The sequence below is a fragment of the Pezoporus flaviventris genome, unplaced genomic scaffold, assembly GCF_033815535.1.
Source record: "Pezoporus flaviventris isolate CSIRO_AGI_PZ_B2104156 unplaced genomic scaffold, CSIRO_AGI_Pfla_v1 ptg000015l, whole genome shotgun sequence".
NCBI classification, from domain to species: Eukaryota; Metazoa; Chordata; class Aves; order Psittaciformes; family Psittacidae; genus Pezoporus; species Pezoporus flaviventris.
The window spans coordinates 15,048,115-15,071,182 of NW_026892563.1; the positions used below are offsets into that span (position 1 = coordinate 15,048,115).

The following is a 23,068-nucleotide window of genomic DNA, read 5'->3' on the forward strand; positions in this document are numbered from 1 at the left end:
CCGCCTCCCCCTACCTCAGAGCGGCACCGCCCACCAGCGCGCTCCGTCACCAGCCGCCTTCCTCGCGCAATCCTTCCGCGCCCGCGCCTCTCGTTCCCTCACGGGGCTGCTTCTCCCTTCCTCCCTCGTCCTCTCTCCCCGCCGCTCTTCCCGGCACGTGTTCCGCGGACACACGCGCACCGACCCCGTCCAGCCGCGTGCCGCTCCCCGCGCTCCCGGGACAGGGACTACTTTTTCTTCCTCCCCTCCTTGCGCTCCCGCCCTCCCCCGGGCGTGCCCGGCGCCAGGTGTCGCGGCGGCGGCGGTGCCGTGGCTGGTTGCGCGGCGGTGATGGCGGCGGCGCAGAGGCTGTACTAAGAAGGGGGGCGGGGAGGGGAGAGCAGCCGGAGCGCGAGCGCGACGTCCGGCGGGGGAGGCTCGCTCCCGCGCGCGGAGCAGAGGGGAGGGGAGAGAGCACAGAGGGGGAGGGGGGGGAGTGGGGGGGCGGTTGGCGGTGGGGGAGGGGCGGCGCTGACAGGGCTATGCCGAGCCGGGCCCTACCCGCGCCAGGCGCTGACTGAGTCCTAAACCCTGCCCGGGCAGCAACGGCCGCCGCCAGGAGCGACTGTACAGAGCAAGCGTGCGGCAGCCGCCGGGGCCGGAGCCGACATGGCCGAGCCCCCGGCCTCTTCTAACTCGGGCGGCGGCGTCGGCGGCGGCGTGTCCCTGCCGCTCATTGAATCAGGTAAAACCGGCGGGGCGCGAGCGGCCGCGGGCCAGGGCGAGAGCTACTGCCGGTGTCGCCGCTCCCTGCCGCCATCTTCCTGACCGTGATTATGAATTACAGTCACCCCGGGGGCTCCCCCCCTCTCCCCTCTCCCCCCCCCCTCGGCGCCGGCCTCACCCCCCGTCTCTCCCCGTGTCTTTTGCAGAGCTCTATTTCCTCATAGCTCGTTTCCTGACTACCGGGCCCTGCAGGAGGGCGCTGAAGGTGAGTACAGGGGTGCCGCACACTCACCAGGGCTCACGGGCTCGGACCCCTCGGCCGTTCGCTGCCGCAGGGAGCATGAAAGGGGAGCTGTGAACAGACCCTCCCCCGCCCCCCCCCCCCCCCCCCCCCGCTCCCCCTCAGTTCTTGAGGAGCCGGAGGCTTGCTTGTCCCTTAATCAGTGTTTTTTTTTCCCTTTTTCTGCAGGTGCTGGTGCAGGAACTGGAGCAGCACCAGGTCTGTGTGGGCTCTGATGAAATAATCTCTCTCGCTGTAGTCAAAAGTTTCCCTTACTTTACGAGTCATTCAAGTTTCTTCCACTCTACTGTCTCAACTTTTCCGCCTCAACGCGCATTGTGTTGGATATCTCCCTTCTTCCCTTTTAACCACTCACTTTTTTTTTCTTTTTTTTCCCCCTCCTCCATTTAGTTGCTTCCTAAAAGGTTGGATTGGCAAGGAAATGAGCATTATAGAAGTTATGAAGAATTGGTGAGTTGTTTTTTTTTCTGTTAAAACTTTTAATTAGGATGATAACGTTTTGCTTTAAAAGTAGGCAGAAAACTTTACGTTCCAGTTTCATTCAGGCTCTGCTAAGACATTATACATTTTTTTTTTAAAAGGGCCTTTAATATCTTTACATTAGACTAACAAAAACACAAGTGGTGGTTTAAATTGGGGATATTGTTTACATAGCAGAGGTGGAGCTTGGCGTTGTGCTTTGGTACATGCCACTGCCTACATACAGGGAAGAACCAATCTGAAGCAAGGTTTCATTTCAGAGCTTCACCAGTGAATTTGTTAAGTGCGTTTTGATTTGACGGTATTTATTTTCTGTTTGGCTTCAGCAGTCCCCTTCAACAGATTAGGAAACGAAATCGCTGTTCAGAAATCAAGGGTTGGCAGCTCTGGTGCCTATGAGTATGCTCTTTATCTCTGCCTACTCACTGGTCATAGCTTTGTGAATACTAGGAAGATATGAGTGATCTCTCAATAGCATGTACTTTTTGCCTTCTATGGCTGATGTTTGTTTCAGGTGTTTTAACTTATATCTGTTTCAGAATGGAAAGCTTTCTCTTGGTGTTCTGTTGTACTGGTTCTTAAGTGGCAGAGTATATTTGATAGTTGAATCTTGCAAAGTGATGGCCTGATGATGCCTGCCCAGTGTAGCTTTATCCTGCTTTATTGGAGTTGATCTTGTTTCCTTTAAACAGATGCTTATTCTCGCCTTTTTCCCCTTGAGATTTAGGCATTCCAGGTTGATTGACTGACTTCCCCCTTACCATCAGCTTGTGTAATGTTATAGGTAAATCCCCTTGTTCCTCTTGTGTATCTCTTGAACGTCTCAGAATCATGTTTGCATAGGGAAGAAGATTTTGCTTAAAGCATTCAACTATTTAAATGCTGCTTAAAATGATAAGCTGGGTTCTGCTTCTTCTACTTGTCAGTGTGGTCAGTTGAGCAAATGAGGTTTTAGATTAATGCTTTAAGTCACTGAAAAGCCTAGTCTTGCTAAACAGGAATACTTTCAAGCTCTGACTTGAATTTAGCAAACATTAAAACTACTATTAAGTTTTAAAAGGATTTTTTGGATGGCTTTATGTTTGTTGGTTGTATTTCTTTTGGAAAAAAAAAAGTAGTGTTTCTGGGAGATGTTGTGGATTCTTCTGACTTCACTACAGATTTTTTAAACTGTGTTTATTATGCATATACAGTTGTCACATTAAGTCTTTAATATATTAAAGATACTAATGCTTCTTCTACCTTTTTTCCCTACAGAATTTAAAACAAATCTCTACACAGGATAATAGTATTTCACAATATCAAATTGATCTTGTGAAGGTTTTAGTTTCTGCTTTTGAGGGTCTTTGGGCACCGCTTGTTGCCTCATTGGTCTCGCTCTGAATTTGCAGAGGCCACAGACAAATGCAATTGTATGGTGCAATTATTTATTTTCCTCTTTGTTCATGGAATTGGAGCAGGAGTTCAAAATGCCTGGTCCTTCCAAAATCTGAGGAAAGCTACTTAAAAAGGAAATGAATTGCAAGGTTTTGTATGCATGCTTCCATCAGGGATTGCTTTTGGAATATATAGTTCCTGATAATGGCGTGCAAACAAAATGGTTTATAACGCTTGGCATAAAGTATGCTGAGCTTTCTGTCCTGAAGGTTGTGGCTGGTACTGCTCTGTACCAATTCAAGAGGCAAAAATTATAAATGTATGATGAAAAAGTGCATTTTGTAATCTTTTGGACTACCAAATGTATTTCTCATAATCAACCAAGTATCTGCTGAGCTGTATGGTAATGTTAACTATTTTACTGATATTGCCACCTCCCCACTCCCCCAGCAATACATCCAATACCCCCTGAGATTTTATACCTTACTTGGGTTTTTAATATCAAAGCAAATAATAGGTTGTGGCTTAAATTGTACTTTCTCCATACTCGGTGTGCATTTGAGAAACTTTTTGTTACATGACAGCATGTGGTATTTTTATTCCCACTGTTCTGATGACAAGTCAGCCTTGTCAGGATTTCCCTCATCCAAGTTCTGTTGTTAGGCTAAGGGAATAGCATCATAAGCATGAGCTAGTTCTGCTTGTGTTCTGAGCTACATGGGCAAGAGGCCACATATCTGTGTTGGTGTGGCCTGCTGCATTTCTTGGATGTATTGCCTGGGAATGGTCTGGCTGCTGAAGTAGCAGTGTGGCTTCTGGGTCCAACTGGTTTTGACGTGGCAAGATCAGAGAGTGGAGTAAACATGGGGCCTGTTGTGCCTGTTGATTCAGGCCTCCCCAGTAGCATAAATTTATGATTCTGATGGTTTGGTTTACTCAAGTCTATGTAAAAGCTACTTCGTGTATTTAACTTCTGCAGTATTGCGATTGACTTTATGGTTAGATAAGGATTATTTTTCACTGAATTCCCAGAATGTAAAGGGTGAAAAATAATCAAAACCCACTTACATCTGTTCTTGACTGAAACATCAGAGTGTGTATGTATTTTTTCCAACTGTTAGATGTAGGTAGTATGAGTTCCTTCCTGGATATATGACTGTTTTGATCCTTTTGGCTTAAGGAAGTAGGGCAGTTTTGGGCTGTGTAGTACTGTCTCTTCAAGGAAACTGTTTTCAGAGAGATTGTACTCAAGCCTACTGGGTTGCAGTTTACTGAACAAGTACTGTGTGACTGAAGTACTAGTTGGCATAAATTCTCATTCTTGATTACAACAAAATTTTCCATAATCTTGAGTTATGAGGGTTTGAATTTTATTTTTTATATTTTAATAACTGGGTGAATGGGGCAAAGACGCTTATTGTGGGGTGCTGCATGAATGGGAGCCGTATGTGTGAATATGGCAGGCTTTCAGTAGTAAAATACTAAAAAGCAGTAAGTGAGTTTACTGCAATTATTTTTACCATAGTTCTCCCATTCTTGGAGAGTACTGGCTGAATTTACTAGCTTAGCGGAATTGATTTTGTTTTACAAGTTTAAAAGTGTCAGTATTCGTATAATAAATATTGTTTGAGTCATCTGTTCTGGATATACCATATATATATATATATACATATATATATTTAAACTTTCATTTCTGCCAGGTGCTGTCCAACAAACATGTGGCTCCAGACCATTTGTTACAAATTTGCAAGCGTATTGGCCCTATATTGGATAAGGAAATACCACCCAGCATTTCTAGAGTGAATTCCTTGCTTGGTGCAGGGAGACAGTCATTGTTACGTACAGCGAAAGGTATGGTCTGTTTGTTATTTGATATGGGTATGATACATTTTCATAAGTATATGGTGAAGACTTGGAATTTTTAAAAGGGGTGAGCTTTCACCAGAATTGGCCCCCCGTTTCAGTACTGTGCTTGAACACCAGGATTTTATGCATAAACTATATATTGGCTGTTATGAAGAGATTGTTTTAAGTTGCATCACAAGAGGTATTGTTACTCTGAGTGCTGAGCCTGTGGAATATGGCTAGTTTTCAGTGTTACTGCAATAAATGAATCATCAGGACACAGGTGCTGTTTCTTTAGCTTATTCCCAGTAGTATATTGGCCCATGATGGTTCTGAATGCAGCAGCTGTTATATTCAGTTCAGTGCAAATGTGAGACAGTTGACACCAGCTTTCTGAAAGTTTTTGTGGTTAATGCAAATAGCATCAAAATTAGTATTTGTGAATTCTCTAGATAAGGAGGAAGAAAGTCCTCACCCATAACTTAAAGGGAATGGTTGGCAGTGCATAGGCACAAATGTTGATAGAGTAGGTTTTAGCTTTAGACTTACCTCCTTGTTTCTGGGAAGTTCATGTGTTTGTCTGAAGTTCTGCTGGGTAGGTAGCTAGATGCTATGATGTGGCACTGATTTGTGGGGTACTGTTGCATTTTCAGTTAACTGTCCTAACTGCCCTAAAGGATGCACACTGAATGACAGTGACTCCTCTGTCCTGAAAATCAGGATAGAACAATTATTTCAGTGTGAGGGTGTCAAAGTAGTTGTCAGTGTGGATATTTTTTTTAAGAATCGCAGAACTGTCAGATGGAAGGGAGCTCTTGAGTTCATCTAGTTAAATAATTTCATACTAATAAATGTTCAGTAAATACTTATGAACAGATATGCATTAAAATGTCAACAGTCTTAAATGCTTTGCACTGGGGATGAGTAGGAAAAATTGTTTTGAAAGGTTAGCTTTGTGTTATGTGAACTGCAGGAGCATCTCCACTTAGGAGTGGTTTCAAAGATTGGTGGTTGGTTGTATTAGTTTTTTTTCCTTTTGTTACCATACTAAGTGGAATTTTCTCTGGTGCTACGCTGTTTGTAAAAAGTTTTGGGGCATTTGGTGTTCCTAGTTTTTCAGTTGTTTTAGTACTGTGTTTGAAACCACCTATAGGTATGTTCTTTACCGTCTTTTGGCATTTAAACATGTAGTTATGTTTTTGTTTTAAACATGTACAATTGGTTTTAAAGATTGCAGGAACACAGTTTGGAAGGGCTCTGCGTTTGCTGCTCTTCATAGAGGAAGACCTCCTGAATTTCCTGTGAACTATGGCGCACCACCAAATCTCGGTAAGCTCTTTGCAACACTCACCACTGCTGCCATGAACACACAGTGTGTGCCTTGAGACTGGCCTTGCTGTGATGCTGAAAACATCACAGCAGAAAAAAGATCAGAGCTGGATCTGTAGGCTCATCTGGAGAACTTTCTGTGACTTCACTGGAATTATGTATTGGGTACAAACCTCGGCTCACAGCACTCATGAGACAATGGCCTCTAGATGACTTTGTTTTTTTTTAAAAGCCCCTGTATTAGCTAGCTAAACCTACAGGAGACAGAAGTCCTTCTCCTTTGGATAGAAGAGCTCTTGTATGGTTTAAGGTATGGAAGCCATAGAGAGCCATGGGAAAATAAAGATAACACTTAGCACTTCTTTTTTAGGGACTGTTTTGATTTTACTTTTTTGATTGGAACAAGTTTAAAATGCAATCTTGGTTTTATACATAGAAAAAATTGCAAATACAAAACAATGTTACTTTATAAATTCTGAAAGTCACTTCTAGTAAGTTGCTAAGTAGTAGTGCAAGTTAAATAAAATCCTGTTTTAGAATAGACCTGTTTTAAATATCAGTACATTTATTCTTTGATTTCTTTGTGTTCTAGTGGAAGTACATCGAGCAAAACAGTTAACTGGATATGCAAAGTTCAGTACTTCATTTCCAGGAAGTATGTATCAGCATGTCAAGATGCACAGACGGATTCTTGGCCATCTTTCTTCTGTATATTGTGTTGCATTCGATAGGACTGGACATAGAATATTTACTGTAAGTTCATGAAATAGATCCAAATCTGATTATAGCTCTAGATGGATGCAAGGAAAAGAATTTTGAAATGCATGTTATGTTAAAACTTCTGGAGGTGCATATCAGGAGTGCTAACATGTAGCCAATGAGCTCCATTGCTGTGCTTAAGTAGAACAATTTGATGTAATTTGATGTAAATTGTAAGGTTGGAAGCATGTAAGAAATGGAGTATGTAATTGTCTGGTCAGGTATTGACATTGTGAAAGAGCTTTATTCAGTGATGTAGTTCAATGTTAAGCATGTTTCATGTTCTTTATAAAGTGGCAGAGGAGAGATGGATTTTGCAGAATGGTACTTTCATTGGCCCCTTCGTGTAAGGAATTCCCTCAAACTTATTCCAGATTTTTTGCATTATATGGTGTAGATCTGTGGTGATTGCGCTGTAATTCTGAACCATAAGTGAGTATTTTGACGTTATTTTTTTAAGCTCATACATAGTTTTACGTAGAAGTATAATTTACCAAGCTGTGCAAAAACATAATTAGGTTCTTTAAGGGAAACCTGAAACTTTTATCCTGAATGTCTTTGAAAATCCTTGCTGAGTGTAAAAAACGTTTCTTTCTAGGGCTCAGATGACTGTTTGGTGAAGATTTGGTCAACTCATAATGGCAGGTTATTTGCCACTTTACGAGGACATTCAGCAGAGATTTCTGATATGGCTGTCAATTATGAAAACACTATGATTGCAGCTGGAAGCTGTGATAAGATGATCAGAGTGTGGTGTCTTAGAACTTGTGCACCAGTTGCGGTCCTCCATGGGCACACAGGGTCCATTACCTCATTACAGGTAGGTTTTGGGGTTTTTCTAGGTATGTCTAAGTATTGGAGCACGAATAGTGTAAATGGATTGTAAGAAGCAGCCAGTCCATGAAACTCAGATAAATTTCATATGACAGCATGGTCTGGAAAGTTTAAAGGTATTTTAGTCAAATAGTAGACAATCAGGAATAATTTGGGGGGAGGGAAGGAAAATGCTGTTGCACCTGATTTGAGAAGTTAAGAGTCTGCTTTAGTAGTAGGATTTAGATTAATGGGACACCTTATGGCTAGGTAGCTGTCATGTTGGTTAGAAATAACCAGTTTCCTTAGTTGCTTATTGTAATTCAGAAACATAGTTACAGGAATGCTCTACACCAACAGAACCTTCCATATTTGTTTTACAACTTCTTATAAAGAAAGATTACTGCCTCATTTTCTGTTTGTGGAGAAAAGTACTTTGTGACTGCTGTTACTACATGGAGAAGTAACTTGCCAAGTGTCCATCTTACTTTTTCACATCTAAGTGAATCAGCTTTCACTGTGCCTGTCACTTTGGTTTTCACGTGACTGAAATTATTTCTTGGGGAATATTAAAATGTGAACATTTAAATACTAATGTCAAAAATCAGTGAAAACAACAAGAGAAACCTACACAAAAAAACCCTGTTCCCTACACCTTGGATTTCCCGAGTACTTAACTGAAAATAATGACAGGAATCCTTCTTCAGTTAAGATAGATCACTACCTCTAATATTTGAGCTGTCAGAACTAAAGAGAATTTCTGGGAAATACTGTGTCTTCCTTGTGTCTGTTGCTGGAGACGTGATATACTGGTTTATGTGGATGAGTGTTTGGATCCAGTATGTGATACTTACAACTTCTGTGATATGGGTATTTCATTTAATCTCAAAAATGTGAGTTATTTCAAAAGTGCAGAGATGTTCAGTGTAGTATTTTGTGTAAATTTGAAGGTGTTATGATACTTTGAGCTATTGGTAGTCCTTTGGATTCAGTCTTGGTTTGGCCTTTGTAATTCCTTATTTAACACATAAATGCATAAGTAGCTCATTACCCAGATTTGTTGTTATCCAGTGTTATGTTATCCAGTGAGACAAACAGGCTGATGTTGAGGGGTGAAGTGGCTGCCTGACAACTTAAGTTCAGTGCAGAAAATAATTTTGCTGTTTTCTCAGAATGCTGCCTCTCAAAGTAAGTTTTGTATTTGCAGAGTTTCTGTGGCATTAATTGCATTTTTTCTCCTGTTTTTTTGTTGTTTTTTTTTAATGGGAAAGAACTTATTCGTGGTGTTTATTTTATTGTAGTGTAGTGGATTTCTTCTATTTAAGTGTCTTGTCATAGAATCCAAGGTTGGAAGGAACCTCAAGGCTCATCTGGTCCAACCTTCTTGGCAAAGCATGACCTAGACAATATGTCCCAGTACTGTAATTTCAATATAGACAATTTATATGTCCCTTCCCAACAGTAGTAGTAGTGGATGAACAATTTACAGCAACTTGTGTAACTTGAGTTCTTTAAACTTCTGAAATTTAAAGAACTTCTGAAGTTTTCTGAAGGGCAGTTCTATGCATACCGATAAAGCCATGTCTTAAACAAGTATGAGTGAGGACGTCCTATAAATTCATTTGTAATGCTGGGTTACGCTTACTTGAACTGTCTCACAACTGAAGCTCTGCTTTATTATAGAGTTTAAAAAAATTAGCCTGTCTAGTGAAACTACCTTCCTTTTTTTTTTTAATTTCATTTCCAGTCTGCTCTGCTCGTTACTTCAGTCATTGACAAAATTTTTTGTGAACAAATGTGGTTAGTTAAGACCTCAGAGCAGTGAATAAATTGGTTTTATATAATGCAATAATTGAAACATAGAAGACAACTTATTTTAAAATATAGGAGATGTTCTTTTGTAAACATTTACAGTAAGTTACCAACAACTGCTTTAGCAGTTTTAGTGGAAAATTCAAAGTAAATCATGGTTTTACATTAAGGTTTTTAGAAGCTTATGAAGGTTTTTAGGTATCTCTTTTTTGTATGTGTCTGACTTTACTTTCTTCTCTTTAGTTTAGTCCAATGGTGAAAGGCTCCATGCGATACATGGTCTCTACTGGTGCAGATGGAACTGTTTGCTTTTGGCAATGGGATACAGATTCAATGAAATTCAAGTATGTAAATGGGTTGCTGATTAATTCTGTTCCATGCTATATTCTGTTAAGTCAGTTGCTTTTAACTAGCAAAAAAGAAGTTTTTTGTTGTGATAATATAATAAAGATGTTGTGAAAGTAATCTATTACGTAATTATTTTAAAGCACCATTGCTAACTATACAAATGTATGTTATTCTGTTGTCCTGGGAGGTTAGTTGGGAAATAAATTTCTTGCTACACTGAAAGTGTATATAGAACAACTAGAATTGCTGCAAACATAAATATGTTGGGACAGCATAATAAAGCTTTTTGTTTGTGTTGAGGTTTCAACAGTCCTGTAGTTTAGGATATCTCTTAAAGAACTTGCAGCAGAGTATGTTCAAGGTAGGTTTTAATGCTCTGTATGTGATTGCTGTTTATTTGTACAAATAAACAATTAGGTTATTACCAGAAAAGAGAGATCTGGGATGATCAGTGTGTATCTTGTATTGTGCCATATGATGGTAGTTGGTATAAAATTATCCATTTTACATTAAAGCAGCTATAAAAAATAAAAAACAATCAGTGCTTTAGAAAGCAGACGGTTGTTTTGCCTTTTAATTCCTAGTTGTGATCTTAAGGTAGTCGAATTGCAGCAAAAACTATCAAAGGCATAGCTTCATATGAAGAACCTTTTAGGCTGTAAGTTGTAGGAGGGGTGTGTTTAATTATTCTCCTAAAATTAATTTAGAGGCCTGTAAGAGATGTAAAAGTTGTTTAAAGTTGTATAAGCATGGACTTAAATTTAATTTAGCATTGGTAGGTCTCAAAGCAGCATTCTTAGGATTTGAATCTCCTATACTTTGTATCATCAAAACAACGAAATGTTCTTTTACTGAAGGTGTCAACATTTCCTTTGATAAACAGAAAACGCTTGAACAGAAAAGCAGTAGAATAATAAGTAGAAACCTATAATGTTTGTAGGTGGCACAGTTTGCAGGATTTCTCCTCAATGGAGTTCTTATTATCTACTTTCTGTGAGATTTATGGCCATGTCAACTGGAAGAGTTTGTACGTGACTTGCAGAACAAGAACCAGTCTTTTAAATCATCATGTGTGCTTTGCTGCAAACTTTTAGTTACTTTTGTAAAATGTTACGATTATGCACAGTATTCTGCAGTTATGCTATTTGGTAGGCCTTATTTAATGTACTGTTGATTGATTGTAATTTGAGGTCAAGAGTTCAGTACTTCATGGGTATGTTGTGCAGGGTGTAAATCATACTTGCCAAAGGATGAGTGAGAATAAACCTTCTTTGGCATGTCATGTTATCCTTGTGAGGTAATAGCGTCTTGCAGAAAATGTCATAAGCTCTGTGGACTTCAAATACTATTTGTGTATGTGTGTACACTACTTTTGAAAAGTAAACCTTATTGCTTATCCTCCTGCACAAGATTTACGGAAGTTACTGCATGTGTTTAAGAAGTACCTGTTATGTAGATGTTTGAAGAAGCATACCTTTATTTTGTCCTGTTTCAAACATCTTTTCTTTTTAAGCAGTCGGCCAGTGAAATTCACAGAGAAACCTAGACCAGGTGTTCAGATGCTTTGCTCTTCATTCAGTGTAGGTAAGTCACGTACAGTTTGAGTTTAGCATTGTGATTTCTGTCTTTCCCCATAAGCAGTTGTAATACTCTGGTGGTGACAGCTTTAAAATACAGAAAACCAGCAGCTGTCTAAGTAAGCAATTGTATATATGTGTACTGTTAGCCTATGACCTTAAATAGCGTTACTTGCCTTAGTCAACAGTTGAAGGCTGTTGAACTTAAGTGATATTATTTCCCTTTTGCCATTGGTAATTTTACAGAAGTCACCAGGTGCTTGATTACTTTGTATTCATTTTTACTGGGTTTGGGTGTGAGGTTTTGGTTTGGTTTTTGGGTTTTTTGTTTGTTTGGTTTGTTTTTTTTTTTTAAAACCCTTAGTATAGTGTCAGGGGCAAAATTAGTTCTCTAAGATAACCGCAGTGAAGAGCAGTGGAAGTGGTTACAGCCAGTAGCAGGAGATCCTGATTCTGTGCTGCTTGTATGCAGGGAGTTCATAAAGATCCATTCTTAAGAATCCACAAAAATACTTATAAATGTGCTTCACTCCTGCCTTACAGTCTTCTTTCTTTCAATCATGTGGGTGGCTTGTGGGAAGGCTTACTGGTACTGGACACTAGGAACATTAGAACAAACTTCGCAATTGCGGAAATAAAATAGAAATCAAACCGTAGCTTGTTAGTGTTGTCAGGGAATAGCCCTGGGTTTGTTTGGGTTTGGGGGGGTTTGAAATTTTCTTTGTTTGGGTTGTTTTTGACAGCACTTTCAAATGCCAGGAGGCAGCTTGTAGTATTGCTGCCCCCATGGCTAAATACCAGTGTACTTAGACTGGTTTACTTATGCTCCCACCCAGTTTTGAAGCAATTTATGTGCCCCAAATGAGACACATGTTACAGTGAAAGAGTAAGCTAGGTAGTTATGTTGGTGACTAGAAATATTCCCCATAACCAATGGCTTCTGTGTGCAGTTAGAGGTGTCAAATGTTTCAACATTCTTCCAGGTACATATTGTTAAAACTTTATAACACTGACTGTGACTTTTTTTTCTCTGCTATGATTGAGAGTGCTTTCTGGAGCAGGAGGGGGGCTTCCTTCCATATCTGTATGTCAGTGGAGGAACATTAAAAATGTGACACTCTTAAGATTATTTTTAACTCTTCAATTTACTTTTGTTAAACCAAGCATCTGAGAAATGTTGGTGATGTGTTTAATTTCTTATACTGTTGCTTAAATATTGCTTTTTTTTTTTTTTACAGGTGGTATGTTTTTAGCAACTGGTAGCACTGACCATGTCATCAGGATGTACTTTTTTGGCTCTGAAACACCTGAGAAAATAGCTGAATTGGAAAGTCATGCTGTAAGTAAGATTGTTAAATCTAATAATCGGTTATTTCAAGCAGTATTGAAGTTGCAAGTTAATCACAGAATGTTTTTTGTTGAAAGAGACCTAAAAGATCATCTGGTTCCAACCTGCCTTCCACTAGATCAGGTTGCTCAAAGCCCTGTCCAGCCAGCTAATGTTGTTAGTGGGTTTGTAGTCATGTTCTTTTATTGAATATTTTTAGAACTTATGCAGAATTTCAGCCAGTCATGTCAATGGGATGACCATTTAAAAGGCTGGAATGTATCAAGATGATACTTAGAATTCCGTCTTTCCATCTTTCCAACTGGATGTCATACATTTATCTAATTCTAAACTGGGTGATTTGTTCTATTGCTTCCCTCTGATGCACGTGTACTTAGCTGCCTATATATTATATGCTGTATACAGGAAGTAGATAGGCTGAGAATGTGGTTTTCATTACTCAGGTTATTACCTGAAGCCTTTTGTATCAAATGTTTAAATGAGATTGAGTTTCTATAATTTTGCTTGTGTTTATCTTGACCTTTACTCAAGTTTTCAGTGGCTGTGCAAGCTACTTTATGCTTCCTACATAGTAAGTCAGCTTGCTGGTTTAGTGTTATTTTCCCATGTGCTTTATGTAGTGTGTGGTGTCTGTCTTTACTTGCTTTCTTGATACAACTGATACCTGTTAGGAAAACAGGTTTATCTTAGATAAAATGCTCTTATTTTTTATTTGTGTACCTTAGTGTTGTATACCTCAGACTTTCCCTGCTGTGGAATCTAAGGGAAGCTTTGCTTATGTTTGTGTGCTGAAGCTTGGGTCATTTTCTTTTTTCAGCATTCGATACACAAAGAATCTTTAGTTTTACTGTGGAGAATTTAGATTTTGTTGAACCCTTACAGGTCTTTCAAGGGCAGCTCTTAAAATAGCCATCTTAAAATTGTTTGCCTTAATATGTTTTCTCGAGCACTGAATCTGACTTTAACCATTTATGTTACAGTGGTAAGGCTTGATCAATATGTATTTTTGATTTAGAGAAGACTTTCAGATCTGAAGATACCTGAGTGTGCCATTTACTTTTCCCGTAGTTCATATTGTGATTAAAAAAAGTAATTAATTGTATATTTCTTAAGGAGGGTATAAGTAGGAGTGGGAACAACAGATTCCTCTCAATTTAATTGTCTTAAGATATTGGAAATATATACTCAATATTAGTTAATTGGCTGCCAGGTTATTAATGGATAGTTACTTCATCTGTCAGTCATTCATATTTAATTGGGACTTTTTTAAAAGCTTGCATTTTAAATACATTAACAGTTAGTGAATTCTGGTATTTGTTGGACTTGTTTCACCTTGCAGTTAAAATTTAGCAGTTATACAATCTGCAATTTTTTCATTGTTTCAGATCTTGATAAACTCAGATTTGTGAATATGAAAAAATATGAAATCATATTTTCTGTTTAAAAATAGAATTTCTAACAAACTGTATTTTTTCTTACAGGATAAAGTTGACAGCATTCAGTTTTCTAACAGTGGTGATAGGTATGTTGAAATGTGAACAAACAATACATTATTTGGAATTAAAAATGTATTATTGTTCTCACCTGCAGTTTTCCAGTAAGAAAATTCTACTTGAAACTTAGAGGGGAAATTTGGACTAATCCATGAGAAGACAATTTTCAGCTTTCTTAGCTATTAATCTTCGTTTGACAATGTCTTTAGACTGGCTGGGTTTTTATTTACCTAGAGGGGTACTTTTTAACATACCCAATATACTTGTGGCTTCATAAACCTCTTCTTCCCCCTTCTTTCAGTATTGGACCAAAATAGGAAATGGAACAATGCAATGTAAATGATCTAAAATCAGTTTTAATCCTTTTAATTTTTTCCTAGCCTTCTATTAATTTTTAAGGAAATCGATTTAACAGAGTTTTACAGCTGTTTGGCGGGGGGGGGGGGGGGGGGAGAAAAAGGGGGATAAGGGTGAGTTGTATAAATTTCATTTGTAAAACTTCACTGATCTTTCTAGCACAGAATGGAATCAAAATTGATCTCTGATTTGTCTATCACTAATGAAGATGTGGATTTCAGCCTTCAGGGCAGACTTACACTTGTAACCCTAAATTGCAGCTGCTTTTTTTTTTTTTTTAATTGGGATTTTTTCTCTTCTTGAAAGCCAGATAACTGTTACCAAGAACACTACAGTTCAGAAAAACTCTTTCCTGGGCTACTGGAAAGAAAGTTAATGGACTGGTAATAATAAAGAATTCTCTTGCACGGAAATCAAAGATTTCAATTCTAGCAGTCTTCTGCTGTAATGTTTTAAATTGTGGTGGTGTGTAATTAAATATACCTAAAAGCAAATTCTTTTGAAGGTGAATTAACAATCTTTTTAAACTTCTTCAAGGTTCATAAGTGGCAGTAGAGATGGAACAGCTCGAATCTGGCATTTTGAGCAAGCAGAATGGAGGAGTATATTGTTGGATATGTCTGATCGATTACCAGGGTATGTGAAGAGTTGCCTTTTTTTTTTTTTTCATTTTCATCTGTTGTACTAAGCCAGAAAGTTTGAAAAACTCATCAATATTAGGATGAAGTAGTGTGGTCTTTGAGGGGGATGAAATGAGTGTTCTGGTCATTTAACAGTTTGCTAAGTCTGCAAACTCTGATTTCAGTCTGTGCTTGTCTAAATGCATAAATCTATACTAAATGCATAAATTAAGTCTAATTTCAGTCTGTGCTTGACTAAATGCAAAAATATATATATATAGCTTTCAAATGTACATTGTGCCAAATTAATCGTATTTCCTTTGTTATGAGGGAAAAAAGTTACTAGAAAGTGCAGTAGATCTTTATCTGGATTTCAGTCAGACACCTGACTGGAGAAACATTTTTAAAATTAGTAAAAATAAAGTAGATCATAACCTTTTTCTGGAGTGGTAATGATGGATAATGGGTAGGTTTCATCAAGAACTGATCTTGCTGACTATTTTAATTGATCTTTTTTTGTACTTTTTAAAATGTGTATTAATGAAATACACTGGTAGCATGCAGTTTGAAAAATGGTATTCCAAATTAAGATCAGAATATTGCGTGGCACTGGATAAACGTGAAAGATGGTTGACTTACGGTAGTACAGAATGCTCAGTCAGCTTTTGTAGACACTAACCAGAAATTTATTTATAGGTGATTAAAAGAGAGGGGGGAACTAACACAAAAACCCTTGGGTATATGAGGTGATTGGAGAGTGGTTGCAAGCTCTTCTTGTGATGCAGTCATGAAAAAAAAAAAATAAAGTGGTAAAGTGGTTTTATTAAGTGGTATTAATATGTAAGACCTTACTGGTGTCTTTCTGGGTTAATATGCACAGTTGTATGTCATTTTAGAGAGTGTCTTTTTTTTAAACCAGGCTACTGGTTGATGTGGAATATAGATAATACTGTGTGAAGCTGTGTTTCAAAGAAAGCTTGTTGTTTCAGTTGACCAATGCTGAGAGAGAGTGTTATGCACCTTATAAATGTATTTTGGGGAGAGAAACAAGGAGATAGATTGACATTAATAGAAAGTATTATCTTTAACGTATATACGTTGGGAGTCAGAAAAAAATGTTTTATTGTAGAGATTAGCTTCTGAAACAGTTTCAAAGCTCTTGATGGTAAAAAGTCCCAACTTTTTAAAGAAATTATGTTATGTCGTGGTTTAAGCCCAGCCAGGGACTCAGAACCACGCAGCAGCTCACTTGCTCCCCTGCCCCCCTTTCCTCTCCCCGCTGTTGGAGGGATGGGGAGGAGAATCAAAAGAATGTAACTCCCACGAGTTGAGATAAGAACAGTTCACTAACTAAGTTATAACGCAAACCCACTACTGCTACCACCAATAATGATAAGGAAAATAACAGGGGAAGAGAATACAATTGCTCACCACGTGCCAAACAATACCCAGCCTGACCTGAGCGGTGTTCTAGCCCTTCCGGGTAACTGCCCCCAGTTTATATACGGGGCATACCGTGCTGTGGTATGCAATACCTCTTTGGCTAGTTTGAGTCAGGTGTCCTGTCTCTGCTTCCTCCTGAATTCCCCTCCTCCCTGGCAGAGCATGAGACTCACAAAGCCCTTTGTCAGACTAAACATTACTTAGTAACAATTAAAAACATGGGTGTTATCAAGTGGTGTTCCCAGGCTGAAAGTCAAAAACACTGCACTGCACCAGCTACTAAAAAGGAGAAAAACGGTTGCTACTGCTGAACCGAGGACAATGTTTTATTGTAGAGGTTAGCTTCTGAAACAGTTTCAAAGCTCTTCATGGTAAAAAGTCCAACTTTTTAAAGAAATTATGTTAGCACTTTTGATTCTAAAAGAGACAAGGCTCTAAAAAGCCTTTTTGCCTTGCATCTGAAATGAGAAAGAGGTTAGCATGTCCTGTGAAACAAGTATGCTAGAAATCCAGATCTGCTTTATAGTTGATTGCTCAAAAAAAAAAAAAAAGAAAAAGAAGTACTTTATGGGCAAGAGTTTCAAAATTAATTCTTCCATATCCTTGTCTGATCATTAACATGGGAAAACAAGTTATTTTCCTGTGCTTAGAGATTGAAATGGGCAAATTAAAAATATCTTATCCTCTTTAATTCTTTAAAATAGTGACGCATGTTCAGAGGAAGACAAATTTATGAAGCCTAAAGTAACCATGATAGCTTGGAACCAAAACGATAACTATGTTGTTACGGCTGTGAATAACCATCTGCTCAAAGTTTGGAATTCCTGTACAGGGCAATTGCTTCATGACTTGGTGGTATGTAATTTTACTTGCTTTTTGAAGTAGATGGTCTTCCTAGAATTGCAATGATATGTGCACACCGAATTTGTAACTAGATCTGATTTCTCTTCAAAGCTTTGTGTGAATGATAAAGTAGGTATAGTGTTTGTTAGATTATTTATTTTTACCTTTTTTTTTTTTTAATAACCAAAACTAGCTGCTTCCTCCTGGATTTGATCAATCCTTTTCCTAGCTGCTGTGTTGAACTTGCTTCTGGAATGGAATAAATAATTTTTTTTATGCAGTAACATACTTGTCCATTGAATAGTTTGCTGTCCTTTGGCAAAATATCCATATTTCTAGAGTTCCTGCTTGAATCTAGAAAATGAGTAAATTTCAAATTATAGTCTCTCTGACTACTTGGAGGTTTGCTCTACTTAGGTGCCACAAGTAGCAGTCGAGATAGGTGGAATATGAATTGGGAAAAGTCCATGTATTCTTGGGGGCAGCATGTAGGGTTCTAATTTTCCGAAAGTCTGAGTGTCAGAAGAGGACAGTACAGTGCTTTGGACTCTACTGTAAATATCGTGTTGATGTGAATTTATGTCCTTGTGTTTGCATATGATATGCAATTTTAAATTCTAGGGGCATGCGGATGAAGTATTTGTCTTGGAGACCCATCCTTTTGATTCCAGGATAATGCTGTCTGCAGGTCATGATGGCAACATCTTTATATGGGACATTACCAGAGGCACAAAAACAAAGCATTATTTTAACATGGTAAGACCTTTTATAAGTGCCATTTCTTTTCTTAGTGCACAGTAGTGTGTTCGCATATTAGTTTGAAGAATTGCACCACCACACACACCCACTGCTCTGTTTTGTAAAACAGACACCAAAAAACAACTATCCAAAAAAATCCAAACCAATACAGCATAATTTATGATTTTTTTTTTTTTTCCCTGGAGCTTTTACCACTGAATATCTTGGTTACTGTAACTGTAGGTGCAAAGTGATCAGGAGCCAGTTTTAACAGTTTAGTGTGGCAGAAAAGGGCCAATGTTGCCTCCTTTCTCTGCTCTCAGCTGGCCACTTCTTTTCTCTACGTTGAATCAAGTGCCTCTCACTGAATCTTACACTAACTTGAGGTAGTTCACTGATCTGCGAAAGTATTCCTCACTTCCTTCCACTGCTGCTTTCCTGTAGGCTTCCCAAGTTGAATTTGGTCAGGGAAGTCTTAATAAGCTTCTGAGCCAAGGAAGATGCATTGTAAGAATTTGCCATTAGGTGTGAGGATTGTGAGGTGTAGGGGAGCAGAACAGGACTTTACTTTCATCACAGTCAACGTCTGACCTCTTCAGACTTGACCTTCTGTCTGTGAGGTGTGGTGAATAGTGACACCGGGGCTTTTCTGCTCTTTGTTACTAAAGATCTTTGTGCACCTCATTCACAGTAGCTGTTCCCCTTAATTGAGATGAGGTCTCATCTAAAAGAGTGAAAGGTCTTGGTTTAGACCATAATTTCAAGTGTCTTATGGGCAAATATTTGTATTCTCAACAGCCTTAAAAATTGTAATATTATTACCATAAGCATTAGTGGATTGGTGCAGTTCTTCTTGAGAGCTCCCATAACATTTGCTCTATTTGACAACTCATGATTAACACTTTATAAAGGTTATTTTCCTTGAGACTTAAGTTCTGATCCAGTGTTCATATTAAGGTTTTAATATTTTTTTCTGGTTACAGTCAATAGTGAAGTGATTTTTTTTCTTTTTTTTTTTCTTTAGCTTTAAGATTCCCTGTGTTTTTCAAAATCAGTATACATTAGCTGCAATTTATTTTTATATAGTATACTAACAGCTAAAAAGCCTCCAAAAGCCTCTTCTTTTTTTTTTTTTCTTTTTTTTTTCTTTTTTCATAATACCAAGTTTCCATACCCTTTAGTGCATCTTTTAAAATTGAATGCATATTTTTAAAACTACAACTCAGGAGCTTGCATGTCAAGGGGAAAAGAAAAAAACTGAAATAATGAGATTATTTGTATTTTAATGGAGATATTTAACAGGTGCATGACTGCTTTTGATAAAGTAATTAGTTTTTGATGTTGCACTATCATTTGTTCAGAAAAAAAATGGTCACGTCTTAATTTTCTTTCCTTCAATCTAGATTGAAGGCCAGGGACACGGTGCCGTTTTTGACTGTAAATTTTCACCAGATGGGCAGCATTTTGCATGTACAGATTCTCATGGGCATCTACTGATATTTGGTTTTGGCTGTAGCAGGCCTTATGAAAAGGTAAGTTTAGCTTTTTATTGGACTTGTTTATTCAAGCTTCTAACTGAATTAGATTAGGTAAATCTATTCCTTTAAAACATCATATGTAAAAAAAAAAAAAGGTTTTGTACGGGTATGGGATTAAAATATAACAGGTTCCTTGATGACTGAGTTCTCTTGTATGTATGGTCCTGGCACTGCAGAAACAACCAGTGTCTTAACATTCCCTTGGGAGTAGCTCCCAAGAACTTTTCTGGAATACATCTTCCAGCCAGCTAATTGCATGTTAATTATTCAGCCTCAAAATTACTTTTATTTCTATTTTCTGAAAATAGTTTGGTGTTTAAAGATTGAAATGTATCACTGTCCTGGGTTCAGCAGTAGCAGTCATTTTTCTCCTTAGTAGCTGGTGCAGTGCTGTGTTTTTGACCTTAGTCTGAAAACAGTGCTGACAACGCACTGATGTTTTTAGTTGTTGCTAAATAATGTTTACCCTGATCAAGAGCTTTCTGAGTCTCATGCTCTGCCAGGGAGGAGGGGAATATGGAAGGAAGCACAGACAGGACACCTGACCCAGAGTAGCCAAAGGGGCATTCCATACCACAGCGCATCATGCGTGGTATATTAACTGGGCAGAGTTACCGGGAAGGGCCAGATCACTGCTTGGGTTTGGCTGGGTATCAGTTGGTGGGTGGTGAGCACTCCTACCTAATTGACAAAAAAGCATGCTGGTTGTATGTTAAGAATAATTTGCTGGTTTATTTCAGTTAGTAGAATTTACAGTTCTTTAGGCCTTTGCTTATTCAAACACAAATTTGCTGCAGTAGTTTGATAAAAATAAGCAAAAATAAATATTCTTCCAACACTGTGGGTTTTGAAATGTTAGAAAAATGTTCATGGCATAAATGTTAACGCTTTTTTGAATCCATCAGTATGTTTCTTTTTTATTTTGATAAATACATGTGTTTGGTTTTTTTTGAAATGGCTCTTAAAAGTGCAGTTCTGATCTATGCTTTTCTTCACTTCTCTCTTAAGTTGCAACAGTAATTCCGTGTTTGGCATTTTAAAGATTTTTTTTCTTGCTCTTCACTCTTTGCTGAATTTTTTTGAAAAAAAAGCCGGGTTGAACGGGGCTTTGAACAACCTGGTCTAATGGAAGGTGTGCCTTCCTGTGACAGGGGGTGGAACTAGATGATCCTTAAGGTCCCTTCCAACCCAAACCATTCTATGATGAAATTGAAACTTGCGCTTTTCATCTTGCTCATCACTGCTGGAGCAAAGATACTATGGTCTAATATGTATGTCATCATTTTCGTTCAGCTGCATGAATTTAACAGACTGTTTCAGTTACAGCAAAAAATTACTGGTGGACATTGCATAATTAAGAAAGAAATTTTGAGAGTTTATGATGAACTTCAGGCAATGATTTTCTTGCATGGAAACCAGGGAAACTTTTTCTTTGTGTGGAGCTTTAAGAAACAGAATGAGATATAAAATATTTAAGTGTAAAGCAGTGGTTCTGCTTTCAGTTACCTTAGTTTGCTGTTTTCTAAAAGCATTTTGCTGCCTGCCAAAGCACTAGCAAAAAAAATGAGTACTGCAACATGCATACAGGTTGATTGTAGCTCTGTGTAACTCTTCATATTGTGAACTGGCCCTTTCTTTTAAGGAGATTCTGGATATTTTACTGTCACTTGTTCTTCTCTGTTCTTTAGCATACTCTTTTTCAAATTGATAACATAAAACTTAATTTCTTTCTAGATTCCTGATCAGATGTTCTTCCACACTGACTACCGGCCACTTATTCGAGACTCTAACAACTATGTTCTAGATGAGCAGACTCAACAGGCTCCTCATCTCATGCCCCCTCCCTTCTTGGTAGATGTGGATGGAAACCCTCATCCAACAAAATATCAAAGATTGGTGCCAGGAAGAGAGAACTGTGCAGATGAACATTTGATTCCTCAACTTGGTTATGTAGCAACAAGTAAGAACACTATCACTGAGGACTTAAAATCCGGAAGTGGGAGTTACTGTAGTAATTCTCAATGGAAACTGAGTAGATGTGACATAGGTGATGTAAAATGCCTTTGTTTTCGCATATACTATCTATCATGTTCACTAAAGATGCTGAAAAGTCTCACAGTGAATATGACTTTAAACAAGCAGAAAAAAAAAATTTATTCGAATGTATGTCTTAATCCTGTCTGCAGGCACCGACATGCACAAACTGTGTTTAAGTTGTAAGCTCTGTAAATGTCTTATTTGGAATAAGCAATCGGAATAATTTTAGGAATGGTTTTCATTGTGTTTAGTTGTAGAACATGTCTCATGGTGATGTGAACAATGAGATTAAATAGTTTACAGGAGTCAGTTAATTGTACCCATTCATTTTATTTGTATTATACTTGCAAGGTGACGGAGAAGTGGTTGAACAAGTTATAGGCCAACAGACTGTTGATCAAGATGAGCAAGGCTTGGAACCCAGCATTCTTGATGGCATGATTAGACAATTGCAACTACAACAAGATCAGAGAATTGGTGCAGATCAAGAATCTGCTTCAAGTGTTCCACAAAATGGGGAAGGAACGCCTAGAAGAGGTTAGTACTGGCTGGTAAATTCTTAAGTAACTTTCGTATCTTTCTTATGCTGTGTGAAATATTTCAAATGGGTTTTAACTTTGTTGTATCCTGGACAAAGATTCCCTTAATATAGTGATAGCTGATTAAGATTTTTTTTTTTTGTTCATTAAAACACTGCTACTCCTGTGATTAAATCACAAAACAAAGGTGCTTTGCTTTTCCTTTTAAAGAGTTTTCTCTTTTAATTGTATTCCTTGTAAAGTGCCTCATGCTTAATAGTATTTTTAAAGAACACAAATAACATTTATAGGAGCTACATTTATTCTCCTCTAAAGTTTGCAGAATAAATATTTTAATTTTTTAGTATTTTTATTTTATTATTATTCTGTAATAATACGGTACAGTATTATTCAAACTGGATTTCCCTCTCCCTTCTTTATAGATTTAAACCAGACACTCTTCTGAACTATGTCCTTGTAGTTTTGATTATGTAAGCTTATCTCCAGAAAAAGTGCTCTTTAAAAACCCCACTAACCTCAGAACTGCCTCAAATAATACAGAAAAACACCTCTGTCACATTATACTTCCTTTCACTGTATTAAAATAGTAGTAGAAATAACCACTTTAAAAGTATATGTGTAATCTCACAGTAATTTTCTTAAGGTGATGATTAGTCCTATACTTAGGATTATGGAGCTAAAAGTATGTAAAGTGTGAAATTTTTATCTTGTAGAAGGAAGAAACAAGATTCTAATTCTCCGTAGTCTGGAAAAAAAAATTCTGTCT

The 23,068-nt window shown here is 38.1% G+C and overlaps 1 protein-coding gene across 1 annotated transcript in view; it reads left to right on the top strand.

The window, feature by feature from the left end:
- Positions 1-478: 478 nt before the first annotated feature.
- The window catches only part of BRWD1 (bromodomain and WD repeat domain containing 1), a 55,989-nt gene continuing 33,399 nt past the window's right edge, over positions 479-23,068 (top strand). The window contains exons 1-18 of the mRNA XM_061453543.1: positions 479-724; positions 912-970; positions 1,175-1,204; positions 1,397-1,456; positions 4,564-4,714; positions 5,939-6,037; positions 6,630-6,790; positions 7,395-7,616; positions 9,665-9,765; positions 11,283-11,353; positions 12,585-12,685; positions 14,176-14,216; positions 15,082-15,180; positions 17,312-17,462; positions 18,072-18,206; positions 19,592-19,720; positions 21,461-21,686; positions 22,115-22,300. Coding sequence (XP_061309527.1) covers positions 649-724; positions 912-970; positions 1,175-1,204; positions 1,397-1,456; positions 4,564-4,714; positions 5,939-6,037; positions 6,630-6,790; positions 7,395-7,616; positions 9,665-9,765; positions 11,283-11,353; positions 12,585-12,685; positions 14,176-14,216; positions 15,082-15,180; positions 17,312-17,462; positions 18,072-18,206; positions 19,592-19,720; positions 21,461-21,686; positions 22,115-22,300 — 2,098 coding nt within the window. The 5' untranslated portion in view covers positions 479-648. The remainder of the gene's footprint in view (positions 725-911; positions 971-1,174; positions 1,205-1,396; positions 1,457-4,563; positions 4,715-5,938; positions 6,038-6,629; positions 6,791-7,394; positions 7,617-9,664; positions 9,766-11,282; positions 11,354-12,584; positions 12,686-14,175; positions 14,217-15,081; positions 15,181-17,311; positions 17,463-18,071; positions 18,207-19,591; positions 19,721-21,460; positions 21,687-22,114; positions 22,301-23,068) is intronic.